The 15,411-nt window shown below is 44.0% G+C and overlaps 1 protein-coding gene across 1 annotated transcript; it reads left to right on the top strand.

Moving 5' to 3' along the window:
- Positions 1-10,895: 10,895 nt before the first annotated feature.
- Positions 10,896-13,425, top strand: LOC144784149 (uncharacterized). The gene has a single exon (XM_078662823.1). It carries the CDS (start codon positions 11,305-11,307, stop codon positions 13,423-13,425), a length of 2,121 nt encoding a protein of 706 aa, XP_078518949.1. The 5' UTR covers positions 10,896-11,304.
- Positions 13,426-15,411: the final 1,986 nt, after the last annotated feature.

Below are 15,411 nucleotides of genomic sequence, written 5' to 3'. Positions count from 1 at the left end.
GGACAATACGTTTGTTTCTGCTCTGATTATAAAAAAACGGTCATACACTAACCTTGTGTCAAACCTATAGTGCAAATAGAAACAAATAAACATGTAAATCACTATACAGACATTGATCGTCTTTTACATATACTACAGTTTAAAATAGTTTTGAATAAATACAATTGATTAACAAAATAATTTCATTTCATTTTATCCAACTCCCTTAAACGTGTGCAGACCTCGATTTATAGGTGCTCCAACCATTCATACTTAGATAACCATTTGTCCAACCATAATCATTCATTCTCATATACCTTAATAAACAGACACCCTTATTTATTGATTTATTTATTGTAAATGTTTTATATAGCTCTGGCTAGACCCGGAGGTATGAGAGCGCTTTACATGAGCATCAGATCATAGTTACAGGTTACATCGTTACAAAGGTTACACAGTTATTAGACCATGGCAACATAGTTACTTGTAAGGTCAAGATAAACAATAAGCACAAATACGTAAGGGGAAAAGCAGGCAAGGGGAAAGATTCAGGGGAGGGGGAAGGAGCCGGGGAAGTAGACAGGTAATGAAGGCGGGAAAGAGGAGGGGAGGGTGAAGGACATCGCATGGAAAGAGGAGGGGAATGGTGACGGGGACACAAACCGGTAGACGAGTCAAAGCAACGGCCAAGGTCCAGTAAGCTGTGATCCCAGGGGAAGTGGTATCACTTCCCTATCTCTGTTGCGGGAGGCTCCCTTTACACAGTGGACTCTCTCAGAGGGGTCTCTGAGACTCCAAGGCCTACATACTGGATCCTTCCCCAAAAAGGGGAGCGGGAGTGCTTTGGCAAGGGGTGCCATACCATACCTCAGCTGTGAGTGGCTCCCTTGGCGCAGTGGACTCGCTGAGACTCCAGAGTATAAATATTGAATCTTTCCCCAACAAGGGGAGAAGGAGTGCTTAGTCAAAGGGCACAAAGGACAGGGGGCTAGGCAGACTAGCAGGCAAGGTGAGAGATTCAGCGGAGAGTGGATAGGAGCTAGGGAGGTAGACAAAGGGAGAAAGAGTACTAAATGGGAACACATTTAATAATTTGAGTTATTATATAGCGCTGGCTAGACCCGATGGAATCAGAACGCTTTACATGAGGGACAATAATGTTGCAAATTACATCAGTTAAAAGTTACATAAGCATCAAGAAAAGCATTTAAAGAACATAGGGGACAAGGTGAATGGAGCAGGAAGAGTAAGGGGATAGGGTATAGGGGTAGGAGGAAGACAGGACGTAGAGACGAGGGAAAAATCTGCCCAAGGTCCGGCTGGATAGGTGACGGCAGGGAGGGGGAGTCCACAACCCATCTTCTTTTTAGTGATATGGTAGCTCCACTGGGCATCAGCCAAAACGCTAGGTCTCCACAGTCTGGGGTAAGTTCCGCAGGTTCCAAGTCCTGATGTGTAGGCAGGTTAGGGGATACGTTCAAGGTCTGATCAATGTCCAATTGTTGTCCCAGGGAAGTAAAACAACGTGTAGGGGACCACTATGGAAGCAATCTTGGGGTCAGGCAGGGGACTGTACTGTACACTGGTACACTGGTGGGCATCCTAAGGTTGGGCATCAGGCAGTTAAAGTCAATATCCAGGACAGCGGCTGCCAATCCAGCGTGCACACACCATCACACGCACAGACATGCACAAGCACACACCAATGTGAGCACACACTCTCATATGCGCACTGACGCACACAGACAAGCACATAGCCAGAAACATCCAAGAACACAAGCACACATAAAATCCCATGCTCTAACACAAAAACACCCAAATACATGCACACGCAAACACTATCACATGCACAGACATGCACAAGCACACACAAATGCACTCACTCTCATATACACGCCGACACGCACAAACGCACATACAGAAACTATCAAAAAAACATAGGCACACATACAATCACATGCTCCAGAACAAAAATACCCAAGGACGTACACACAAATACATGCACACACACACACACAGCATCACACGCACATACATGCACAAGCACACAACAAATGTGTGCACACACTCTCATACGTGAACAGAGGGCGCACATACAGAAATATCCACACGCACAAGCACACATACAATTCCATGCTCTAATACAAAAACACTCAAATACATGCACACACATCACACGCACAGACATAAGCACACATACAGAAACATCTGCGCGCACAAACACAAGCACACATAGAATCATATGCTCTAATACAAAAACACCCAAATACATGTCAACACCATCACACGCACAGACATGCACAAGAACACAGAAATGTGAACATAGTCTTTCATACACACACAGGCACACACACACACACGTGCGTCCGTGGGGAGGCCTAGATCAGCTCGTTCTGGCAGTCGAATGAGGGGCCTGGAGTAATCGTAGACTGAGGAGCGTTGTGGGTCATGTGGCTTTCGCAAGGCACACTAGAGACTCGTGGCCCCCATCTCCAGCATCAGCTCAGCTCTCCCTCCTGCACAGATAGCGGGCCCTCAGACTTTGTCCCCTATTAGCAGCGGGGGATGCTTGGGGAGGAAATCTCGTTGGTCAGCTGGGTATTCCCCCAAAGAAAATGCCAGGCCAGCGTAGCAGCCGTTGCTAAGCCGGGTCCCGCCCCAGGCAGGATCGTTAATGGCGGGCAGGCGCCTACTAACCGGTGACCCCGATGTCCAATTCGGTGCTCACCGGGAGGTCTTCAACTGCGTTGAGCGCCGACTCCTGCGCCAGGACAGAGAGGCTACTAGTCCGGTTGCTCTCTTGGGCCCTGTGGGAGGCACTCACATGTCCCAAGCCTAGAGGCCTTCAGAGCGCGTGCCTGTCCAGGGTAGTGGAGGAGACAAAATGGCGGGCAAACTGTAGGCCTCCAGCAGAGCCGTCACTGCATCCCCGCACCGCCCAAGTGGCTCTCTCGCTGCAGGCTGCTTCAATCCCTCTGGGCAGCATTCAGTCTGTGCACTGGTTCAGGGGCTGCTTCCTTTGGTTTTGTAAATAGCAAGTTCAAAGTTATACATTATTAAAAGTCTTTCACGCCAACTGAAAAAAGAGGGCGTATCGGGATTAATCCAGTCTTTTTTAATACATGCTCGTACTACAGCCATACAAATACAGATAAAGTAAATCATAGCCTTAGATTTTTTTTGCCCAGCAATTGTCGAGCTTAAACCAGTCAGGACTAGTTCACCAGTTATAATAACCGATCGTCCCAGAATTAGGTGAAGAAACTGTTCAAGTGATCGAAAAAATTCAGAAAGTTTGGGGCAAGAAAAGAACATGTGCACAGCATCAGCAGCAAATTGTCCACAACGATTACATTTAGTCCCTGTAGTTGTACTCCATTTAGAAATCTTCCTAGGACTATAGTATAAATCATGAATAGTCATGAAGTGCTGTGAGCGCATCATTCCAGTAATCAAAACCCGATTAGCCAACATAAAAGATTCGGTAATATTAATTTCAGTTATCCCCAGCTTGGTTACCCATTTCGCTTGACAACTTTCTAAATCGTCTGGGAATTCATTAACAAGATAAGAATAATATTGCCCTATTTATGTTTTTTTCTCCATACTCTCAATAAGAGGAAATTTCAGCAATTGATGCTGTATCCCAGGGCATAAGGACTGCCAAAAGCCGTGGATTTGAAGATATTTAACAAAGTCATTTCTTGGTAACCCAAAATTATTTTGCACCTCTTCAAAAGAAGCTAGATATCCCTCTTGAATCAGATCCCCTAGACAGTGGATTCCTCTAGTACCCCACCTATTTGCGATTGAGTCTCGAAAAATAAAAGGTAATAGATCGGAAGCTGTAAACGGTGTATACACATTTATTTTTGGTATTCCCATCTGACGTTTAACTAATCTCCAAACCATTTATGCCGCTTTTAAAATTAAAAATGTTGTCTTTTTGTAATAGCTGGGTTCAATAACCCTGACCAGACAACCCTTAATCTCTTTGCCCATTCCAAGCTCATAAATAGAAGGGGCATTGTGCGACAAAATCCGTGCTATATCCCTAACTACCAGTGGACTAATATATTGTAAAGTTGCGGCAACATAATAGAAAAAGAAATATGGAATTCTCCAGCCCCCCGCTCTTTAGGCAGCACCATCTTTTTATGAGCCCTTCGTTGTCACTTGTAGCCCCATAAAAATCTTGAGGTGATCCTCTCTAATCTTTTGAAACAATCCGCCGGGAATTCAATCGGGATAGTGCGGAACATATATAAAAATTTCGGTAAGATCAACATTTTAAGGACGTTGGATCTACCATACAAAGATAGATGAAGGTGATCTAACCTCTCTAATATTACATTGGTTTTTGTCAAAGCAGGATTGATGTTTAGCTCTGGAATATGAGAGACTGGTAATGAAATCTTAATTCCTAAATAAGTAATTTACTTAGCTATATTCCGGGGAGGGGAGGGGTCTCCGCCCACATAAAGAACCTGAGTTTTAGAAGTGTTCAATTTATAACCAGAAAAAAGTCCAAACTGAGCGGCCAAATCATTAATAACAGGTATTGTGGTGCGGATATCGGTTGTGACCACCACTATATCGTCCGCATAAGCGAGGGCACGATAAACTATACAACCGAAACGGATAGGTTTGATGTTTTCAGCAGAATTTAACTTATTCAAAAAAGGGTCAATATAACAAGAAAACAAAAGTGGTGAGCACGGGCACCCTTGCCGTGTTCTGCGAGAGATTGAGAATGAGGAAGAAGTTTGGCCAGCTAAACGTATAAACGCAGTAGGGGAGTGATAGAGAGCCTTTAAAGCGGTTACAATACCTGGCCAAAAACCTTTTCTAACTAAGGACTCCCACATATAGGGCCAGAAAACCCTGTTGAATGCGTTTTCAGCATCCAACAGGGTTACTCCCAATGTAGAGCTAGTGGCTTGTGCCCAATCCAGCAATGCAATTAACCAACGGACATGGTCGGCCGTATCCCGGCCAGGAATAAAACCATGCTGGAATTTTGACACAAGAGGTGCAATTATACGGGAAAGACGTGACGCTAAGATATTGGAGTATAGCTTACTATCAGCGTTAATAAGCGATATAGGTCTGTATGAAGAAGGCATTGATGGAGGCTTGTCCTTTTTAAGGAAAATAGTAATTATTGAATTCCTCCGAGAGAAAGGTGCATTTCCTTTTTGAGCTTCTAAAAAAACTGCTGTTAATTCTTTCTTTAAAGCTACACGGAAGGTCCTGAAAAATTCCAGAGGAATAGCATCCGGGCCAACTGCTTTGCCCAATACTAGTGATGTCAAAGATAGCTCAATCTCTTCCCATGTGATTGGTGTATATAATTCCTGGATCTGATCTGGCTTTAGCATAGAGTTTTCAACATTAGTACTAATAGCAATTACTTTTTCCTCAGTTTCATAAGTAATATCCTACGTATATAATTTACTATAAAATTCACGAAAAATCTCTAATATTTCAGCAGGTTTATCATGCAAATGCCCCGATTCATCCAAAATAGTATCTATCCTTGCTGCAACCTCCTTCTGTCTAAGTCTTTCAGCCAATATGCGTCCTGAATTTTCTCCCACCTCATACATCTCAGATTTGTATGCTGCAACCTGTAGAGCTAATTTTGTAGCAAAATTTCGATATAATATCGCTTTCTGTATAGCTAAGTCTTTTAGAATTTGATCCGTGCACACTCCTCTACCACATGCTATCATCAGTTGGATTTCAATATCTCTTAATTTTCCCATCTCAATGTCATGTGTCTTCCGCATTTCAAGCTGTTTGTTAATTGTGTAGCTTAATGTTTCTCCCCGGATTCCTGATGTAAATGCAACCCACACCACCGGGACCGATGCAGATCCATGATTAAACTTAAAGAATTCAGATATCCATTTCCCCATCTGCTCAATATACAAAGGGTCAAATAATAGTTTACCTTCACACGTCCACGTTCTCTGGGAAGATCTATGAATAGTGTCTAGCTCTAAAATAATAGGGTTGTGGTCTGAAATTATTTTGGGAAGAATATCAAACCAAACATCATTAGCATTATTAAGAAATCCAGCAGTTATAAAACAATAATCAAGGCGAAAGTGTTTTTTATGGGAGGCAGAATAAAAGGTGCTCCCTGGGGCACTCATTCCCTTTACATAACCCACATCTACTAGCCCAATATCTTTGATGATCCCTTTGGTAGCCCTAAAGACTTTGTTTTTCTTTCCCTGATAAAGGTAATTGCCAGTTATATCCTCCTTTCCATCCAAATGAAGATTAAAGTTCCCACACAGAACTAGAGGTGAGGGCCACATTGCTAATTCTACACTCAGCTGATTTAACATATAAGGTTCATCCAGATTAGGACCGTAGATAGTGCAGATGGTAAAAGATAAGCCCTCCATAAACATTTCACATATAACCCAGCGCCCAAAAGGATCTTCTTTCACCCGCTTACATACCCCTACCCCAAATCTCTTCAACAAAGCCACTCCTCTTGTTGTTGTGCCCTGCCGCGTACAGCCTACTAATTCGAGACCTTGATCTTTAAGCCAATTCCGGTTATTCCATGGTATATGACTTTCTTGTATACAAAGTATATAAATTTTCATGGATTTGAGCATTTGCGACATTATTCCCCTTTTCCTTCTATCATTAAGCCTACAAATATTCCATGAGCATATCGTCAATTTACCCATTCTTGAGATGAGTTAAACCAAAGTTAGTACAAAATTCAGTCCTGCCATCACATAAAAAGGCAAAAAAAAGCTTTACAGTTTTGAAATCTTTATCAAGAAAATCGTGGCTGTAGTTTATACTTAATACTCTTTCTCTGTCACTCCTTGCCCCCCTCCCCACCCACCCTTTCTCCCCTGAACCCCACCCATCCCCACCCCAAAACCCACCCATATGAGACAAAGGGACTGAACAGTCCCCGTAGCGATGGAGAGAAAGGCTGGTAGTCCCCCCACCGCACACCCTCACCACCCAAAACAAAAAAGAGAAAACCACAGAAGATTACAAAAAAACATAATTGTAAATTCAATAAACACTGATCATTCAAACCCATTAACCTACATTGTATCTAGAAAGCCCCTAGCAGCAATCTCTGACAAAAAAACTGTGTTTTCTCTTTGTAAACAATCTTTGATTTTGAAGGATTCAATAGAAATGTCAAAGTATACGTAATATATACTGCACATTCAACACACCACAGGAGAGAGAAGAAATGTGAAAGAAATCATTGCAAGGCCTAGCAGGCTAAAATTCTGAAAATTAGACAACTTAAAAGTAGGTAGCAATAGTCATCATACAAATATTGCAAAGTACATTTTTTTAAACAAACATATATTCAGCATACAAAATTAACATACATTGAACTTTTTAAGTCAAAACACTTTAATTTGTGAAACAGATAACATGAATTCAATCACATACAAAATTGTAAGCTAAACATGCCTAGTAAAAATATGTAGCAAAAATGAACATACATGTACAATATAAAACACATATATCAAAAATGTATTAGGTGAAAATACACCAGAACATCATGTCAAATGTAATGTAAATTGAGACCTTGAAATGTAAATACAACTAAATACATTCAAACAAACATACAAGCAAGCCAGAAACCTAAAACATAACATGAAGAAAAACTCACATATTGAAAACACATATTAAGAATTAGGAAAACGAGAGTAACGACAATAATGCTAAATTTCCTAAATAAAAAAGAATATATTTATATGTAGCTTTATATACAAAAGGTTTGAAACACAATAGCAACAGCTAAATTGAAAGCAAAAATAAACTTGAAGTTTAGTGACACATTCAAAAGTATAACTTACCAGTCTCCAATCCACCAGAGATTCCTGTCAAGCCTTCAGGATGTAGGATCTGCAAAGCCTTCTCCTCCCATGGAAATAGGTGTAAAGGCGGCACTGAGAGAACTGCCACCAGTCCTCTGGGCCTCCAGGTGACTCCTGGATGCCTCTAAATGCACTCTCCCTCGCATGTCGTTCCACTTCTTCCTAATTTCCTCCTTTGTGCGCAGGTTTCTTGCTTCACCCTGTCAATTATTCTGGCCCACATTTGCCTTTTCTGAGATGTAGTTGTAATTTGTACTTGGATTCCGAACAATTGTGGCTCTACTCTAATAATGTCAGCCACCATGACAGACAATTCTCCCTCAGCAAAATGTGGATTTCTCCTCCCTGCCGTTATCAAAAAAATAAACTTAAATACTTTTTATAACCCACAAGAATATAAATGGAGAAAATAAACAGAGACCTTAAAACAACACCAGACTTAACTCAAAATATTCTCCTTAACAATGTTCTGCTGCTGTGGAATGGCAAAGGTTCATGGTCTGAAATGGATTTTTTTTACAGTGTGGTACACAGGAGATAACAATTAGCCAAAATTAATCAGGTGTGTGATGCTAGCATCCATCCAAAAGTCACAGGAATAGTACAATTTTGAATGTGACCTGGGAAGGAATCCCTCTATCAGCAATCCACGGCTAGGACTACGCCAGCACAATTTTGAAATCTAAACAGGTTTGGCGCAATTCAGCCATCCTTACGATGACAGAGTAATGTTAGCCAGCAGAGGAGTCCAACACGTCAACAGCGGTGAGCTGTTAATGCGGTGGAAAACATTTTGTTAATGTGGATAGGTGATCAACCAGCCCAAATCTAAATATGGCAGGCGTGAATACGTGCAAACGCCACCATCACAGTGACTGGATTGTGTTATGTAGTGCTTCTATTTCCTTGAGAACAACCTAGAGTCTTTTGGCACCTTGATTCCTGTTAGAAATGGGGGTCTCCAATTGGCAGAGGTATGCACCCCGTCTAGGTAGGGATCCTTCCTTCAAGTCAGGATAAGGGGATTACATACTTAGATAACCCCTGCTCACCCCCTTGGTAGCTTGGCATGATCAGGCAGGCTTATCTCAGAGGCAATGTGTAAAGCAATTGTACATAACCACTCTGTTTCAGTTTCTTTATTTCCTGCATAGTTACTTAAAACTATTGCAATATTGCTACATAAAATACTAAAATATATTTACAATTTCAGCAGTGTGTGTATCAGATTAAAAGCAATTTAAAACCCTGTGTTGAATAAATCTCTACAAATATAGAACCAAGTTTATTGTGGACATAGTATGTGTCCTAAAATGTCTGGATGCTATGGTTTGTAGATGCGTGTTCTTGGGGACCAACCATGGATTTCTTTTGGAGGTCATCGTGTTTGTATTGGTCAGGTTTTCTCCGCTTGTTAAGAGGGTTATCCCTTTACTTCTAGCAGTATGTTCTTGTTATGGTCTGGTTAGGGACATCTTCCTGTCAGCAGTGTGCTGCCCAGGCCTGGTTCAGTTTTTGTTGTCTTTGGCATTTATTGTTCAGCCAGCATAAGGAATTTGACCAATCTACAGTTTAGTTGTGTTCTGAATAAATACCCACTCAATAACACTGTGAAAACACTACAAATGGACACCACACCAGTTTAGAAAAATAAAGTATCTTTCTACAAACCAAACAAGACGGAAAAAAAAAAAAATTCAGCAAACAGATATCAATATAAACAGTTCTGTCCATAGAAGACTATGAGTTCATCACTTTTGTTGCAAAGTACCTGCGATGAGTAAACAATCACAAGCAAAACAGCCGCAGGGAAGGTGCTGCAATAGTTCCTTACACGCAGGGAAGGTGATGTGTTGGTTCCTTCCTCAAGGGGAGGTGATGCTTTGGTTTCTTACTGCCACGCAGGGGAGGTGATGCACCGGTTCCTTACAGGAGACAAGATGATGCGTTGATTTCTTACTGTGCGGTTAGGTGATGCGTAGGTTTCTTACTGCAGCCCCAGCGTTGATGCAGATTTAGCTCCCATATGCGATGCGTGGAAATCAGAAAGCGCTGGAGGTCGATGCGGCAGCAATTACACAGACGTTACATCAATTTCTTCCGCTGCAGTCCAAAGTTGCGTCAATTCTTTTAGCCGCGTTGGCAGAGCCTGCGTAAGAGTCAGTGCGGTAATCTGGGACTTCATAGATCTGTGCACCGGACTCGGTATGCGCCAGCTTTTAGGGCTGTTGACAGGCACTGCATTGATTCTTCGGCCTCACAGAATTTTCTCCTGCATGGCGGTGCAGCATCGTATAAAACAGCCGAAAGAAGAGTGAAGCGTTGATTTTCCTGCTTTCAGCTCTTCACAGCTTTCTGTAGCAGGAACAAACTCCAGGGGCCCAGAACCGGACTTGACACCACCCAGCAGGTCAGGACTCCCAGCAGTGAAGTTCAAGGAAGCAGTAGGTGGTCTTTGTGTCCCTATGACTGCGGAACAGGAGGCAAGCACACACAAGCCCTTGGGGATTCTACTCAAGCAGGTTTCAAAGCAAAGTAAAGACTTTGTCCTCTCCTTGGCAGAAGCAGTAACTGCAGGCCGACCCAGCAGAGCAACACACAGAAAAGAGGTAGTACTCCTTCTCACAGCTCGTCTTTCTTGTCAGAGGTTCCTGTTGATTCCAGAAGTAACCCCAGTGTTAGAAATTACATTTATGGTTTGCTAGAGTATGCACCTAAGCCAGGCAGAACCCACCACTCTAGTCAGGGTAAGGGAATTCTATGTCAGGAAGCGGAGGCGAGGATTTTGCTAGTCCTTTCTCCATTTATTGGACAGCAAGTTAGAAGTAATAAAAGAAAAAACATCAAACCATAGACTACCCTAACCAACATGGCAGCGGTAGTCATGGTAGCACATCAACCAATAAGAGTCCATGAAGCAGCATATAGGGATTCCCAGCCGGTAGTCCTTCCTCTTTCTCCATTGCTGCCTCGGCAAGATAAGTCACGTTTTACTTCAGACCTTAATCTTTGTCGTGGCAGTTTTAAATTTGATTGTTGACAGCTTTGTTTTTTGATATTTTTACGAGTAGACTTTGATTTCGCCTTTGTTGTAGGCTGTTTGAGTGTGTATTTGACGCGGTAGGCTTGTGCCCGAGCGTTCTTTCTAAGCGCGTGCGCAGTCCTGGTACCGGCTTTTGACAGCCGACCGGCTGTTCTCCTCAGCGCTCTTCGCGCTGGTGTCTGAACGCGCTGAGGCTTTGCGCTTCGTGTATTTTTGGCCTCTCTCCTCACACGGACGCCGTGTTTGACGGCAGGAAATATAATTTCTGACTGAAATTTTGAATAAATTGTGATTTATTTTCAGTCAGTATTTTTGTGTTTTGGGCTTTATTTAAAGTATTAGCCTGTGTGGTACCTGTGTGAGGGGATTCTCCTTATATATAGTTGGGGTGTTTGTTGTATGGGTACCAGTTTTTCTGCTAAAATGCAGTCCAGTCCTTCTAATGTTGTGGTGGCGAATTCTAATGATCAGCCACAGTTGCCCCTTCCGTGCCCTCCTGCAGAGGTGGACAGGCTTCTTTCTTCTGCGATTGCACAAGCTCTGGCACCTCTGCAGGACAGTGTAAATAAGCTGTCTGCCCATGTGTTTAAGACTGATTCAGGTGTTTTTGGTGACAGCGGGGCAGGGCCCAGTGGTGTTCCTTGTGCTCTACCACGTACGGCCAGGAAGCGTGACGCGGGGCACCTGGAGGGCTTCAACAAATTATCTGAGGTCTTTCGTAAGAGTGCGCGCACGCTAAGAAGCGCACCCTACCGGGGGGATGACTCACCCGGTGAGACTGGTGGTTTTGCCACCCAGGACCTTGACCCGGAAGAAGGGTTTCCCAATGAGGGAGATGATGATGAGGACGATTATGTAGATGAGGATGAAGATGCTTCCTCAGAGGATTTTTCAGATGCGAGCAGGTCTTGGCGCCCAAAACCTAGTGCTCCTAGTTTTTCAGAGGGTGATCTTGTTCCTCCTGATATGTTTGACCCATCTACTATTTTTAGACCCAGGTCATCAGAATGGTTTCCTGAACAGTCTACTGCTGACTATGTCGCTGCTAAGCTTCGACAACCTTTACCTCAGGATGTACGTTTACGCCTGCGTTCTGAGTGCCCACGCCCTTCTCTTCCCTTCAGGGTGGCGTGCACTCCTGAAATTGATCCGAAATTGTGTACTTTCTTTGCCAAGTATATCAAGGACCCTAAGAAGGGTATAGATAGGTCTTGGAAAGCCTGTCAAGATAAACTTTTGGATGTAGTTGGTCCTCTGACGAAAATAATTGAATTAGCCCAATGCTCTAAAGAGTCAGGCGTGCCTCTTTCGGTTGATGATATTGCTGGTTGGTCGCAAAGGGCTATGTGCCTTCTTGGCAATGCTAATTGTGCGCTCTCAGCGGAACGTCGTCGATCCTTGTTGCTTAAAATTGACCCAAAATTGGGTGAGTTGTCGTCTTCAGAGGCGGGTCCGATTGCGCAAGGTGCTTTGTTTGGAGACCCTTTTGTTAAGGAGTTAGGAAAATTCGTTGCTACTTTTTCTGCTCTAGACAAAGCACAAGCTTCTATGAAGAAGTTTTTTCCCAAGAAGGTTTTTGGCGGGGCCGGCAGAGGCAGGGGTCGCTCTTCCGGCCGCCAATTCCAACAAGGCCCCAATAGAGGTCAAGCCAGAAGAAACAACGGCTGGAATGACGGACGTCAGGGATCCTTTTACCCTTCCAGAGGAGGCAGAGGCCAAGGCAGGGGACGTGGTGGCAACCAGTCCAATTCCAGAGGATTTAATGGTAAGATTTCGCATCATTTCTCTGGTTCAAATGGGCGGAAGATTAGCGTTGTTTCCCCAGACCTGGTCGTCGATAACTTCAGATTCTTGGGTTCTGGAAACCGTTCAAGGGTTTCACATCGAGTTTTAAGGTTCTCCTGTTCAACTCTCTCGTCCTCGCCCTCTAACTTTTTCAAGCGCAGAGCAGGAACTTATAGATTTGGAAGTTCAAGCCTTGTTGCAAAAAGGCGCAATCATTCCATCTTTTCTTCATCCAAAAGGTTTCCTCAGCAATATCTTTTTAGTGGAGAAGAAAGACAAAGGTTTCAGACCGGTAATAAATCTCCGCTCCTTCAACGAATGGCTGATTTACAGGCATTTCAAGATGGAGGGCATCCATCTTTTGAGAGACCTTCTATTGCAAAACGACTGGTTGGTTCGCTTGGATCTGAAAGATGCTTACCTTTCGATTCCAATCTTTCCTCCTCATTGTCGGTTCCTCCAGTTTCTGTGGAAGAATCAGGTTTACGAATTTCGTACGCTCCCCTTTGGTCTTTCCTCAGCGCCTTGGTGTTTTACCAAACTCCTGCGCCCTGTGGTGGAACATCTCTGTACAATGGGGATTCGCCTAATAATTTACCTGGACGACATTCTTTTAATGAACCAATCCAAAGATCTCCTTCTTCATCACCTTCAGGTTACAATTTCCCTTCTTCAATCACTGGGTTTCATCATCAATGTTCAGAAGTCGGATTTAGACTTTCCTTGGATTTCTGATCATAACTACAGATGCAACGCTTCATCTTCCTTCCCAAAAGATCTCCAAGATCAAAAAGGAGATTCGCAAAGTTCTCTGTCGGGATCGGATATCTCTCCGTCAGTTAGCCAGGATTGTGGGCTTACTGTCCTCATCGATCCAGGCCATTTTTCCAGGCCCTCTTCATTACAGGGCTCTCCAGAGACTAAAGGCGTTTCACCTTCGCAAGGGTCTCACTTATTCGGAGCTGATTTCCTTAAATTTGGAAGCCAGATCGGAACTTCTTTGGTGGTTGGATCACATGGATGCGTGGAACGGGAAGGCGATTTTCGGTTCCCGTCCGGATCTTGTGATCGAGTCAGATGCCAGTCGCCAGGGTTGGGGTGCCCGGTGCGGATCCCTCTCGGTGGGCGGCAGGTGGACGGAGGAAGAACTTCACCTCCACATCAATTGCTTGGAGCTCCTGGCGGGTTCTTTCGCAATTCGTTCTTTCACCACGACCAGGGTCTCTTGTTGTGTTCTTCTTCGGATGGACAACACGACTGCGGTCAGATATATCAATCGTCTGGGCGGCACTCATTCCAAAGTCCTAGCGGATCTGGCAAAGGACTTCTGGAATTACTGCCTTCTTCGTCAGATTTCAGTCACGGCGGAGTATCTCCCAGGCGATCTGAATATTGTGGCGGATTGGCAATCCAGAAATTTTCGGGATGCCAGCGATTGGAGGCTGGATCCTTCGATATTTCAGAGAATTTCGGACCTTTGGGGTCTGCCAGTGATGGACTTGTTTGCGTCCAGATGGAACGCCCAACTTCCCCGTTTCTACAGCTGGAAACCGGATCCGGGTGCGGAAGCAGTGGATGCCTTCCTACGAGACTGGTCCCAGTTTCCAGCTTATGCATTCCCTCCTTTCCTTTTCATTCAGAGAGTAGCAGCTCAGGTCCGCAGACAGAGAGCATCTCTGATTTTGATCACTCCAATCTGGAAAGCTCAATGCTGGTTTCCTTCTCTTCTGGAGCTGTCTTGGGACAGTCCTCTTCGGTTACCGTCGTTCGATCACATTCTGACGGATCCTTTGGGTCACCCGCATCCTCTAGTTCTCCAAGGCCATCTACATCTCATGGCCTGGAGGATTTCAGGGGACGTTGGTCTTGCGACTCACTTTCGAAAGATGCTGAGCTCCTCATTAGAGGAGCCTGGGCCCCCAACACCACTAAGCATTATAGATCAGCGTGGAATAGATGGGTTCGTTGGTGTGTGGCAAAACACCTGGATCCCATGGGCTCCTCTGTCACTGATGTGATTAACTTTCTCGCTGATTTTTTCCAAAAGAAATTGGCATACAGCACCATTAATTCCTTCAGGTCGGCAATTTCTGCTGGTCATGCTCTTGTTGATGGCTCTCCGGTGGGTGAGCATCCTTGGGTTTGTAAACTTCTCAAGGGTATTCGCCTTTCCCGTCCCCCGGAACCCCGTTATTCTGGGTTATGGGATGTTAATGTGGTTTTGAATTTTCTTAAGTCTTGGCAAGATAATCAGTACCTTTCGCGTATGGAACTTTCTGCTAAACTGGAGATTCTTCTCTGCTTGATTTCTTGTAAGCGAGCTTCGGATGTTCGTGCTCTAGATATCTCGGCCAGGGTTTTTACCCCGGAGGGTGTTACGTTTACAGTTTCAAGAAGAACCAAATGTAATACCAGGTCAGTATCTTATCCAGCATTCCCGGATTCACCTAAACTATGTGTTGTTCGTTGCTTAAAAACTTATGAGGATGTTACTCTTGAACTTCGTCCTCCAGGCGAGAGGCAATTACTTATTGCGGTTAAAAAAACGTTTAAAGCAGTTTCCTCCCCCACCATTGCCAGATGGGTCAGGTGGATTATGTCTGAAGCTGGCATTAATATCACTGACTTTGGGGCTCATTCCACTAGAGGTGCAATGGCTTCCAAGGCGGTGCAGGTAGGGGGACGCTTGGAGGATATTATGAATGCTGCGGATTGGTCTTC

Source organism: Lissotriton helveticus, chromosome 10, assembly GCF_964261635.1.
Source record: "Lissotriton helveticus chromosome 10, aLisHel1.1, whole genome shotgun sequence".
NCBI lineage: Eukaryota > Metazoa > Chordata > Amphibia > Caudata > Salamandridae > Lissotriton > Lissotriton helveticus.
This window is presented reverse-complemented; position numbering and strand designations above follow the sequence as displayed.

Coding starts and splice junctions, on each gene's coding strand:
- LOC144784149 (XM_078662823.1), top strand. CDS start 11,305: ATGGGTACCAGTTTTTCTGCTAAAATGCAGTCCAGTCCTTCTAATGTT.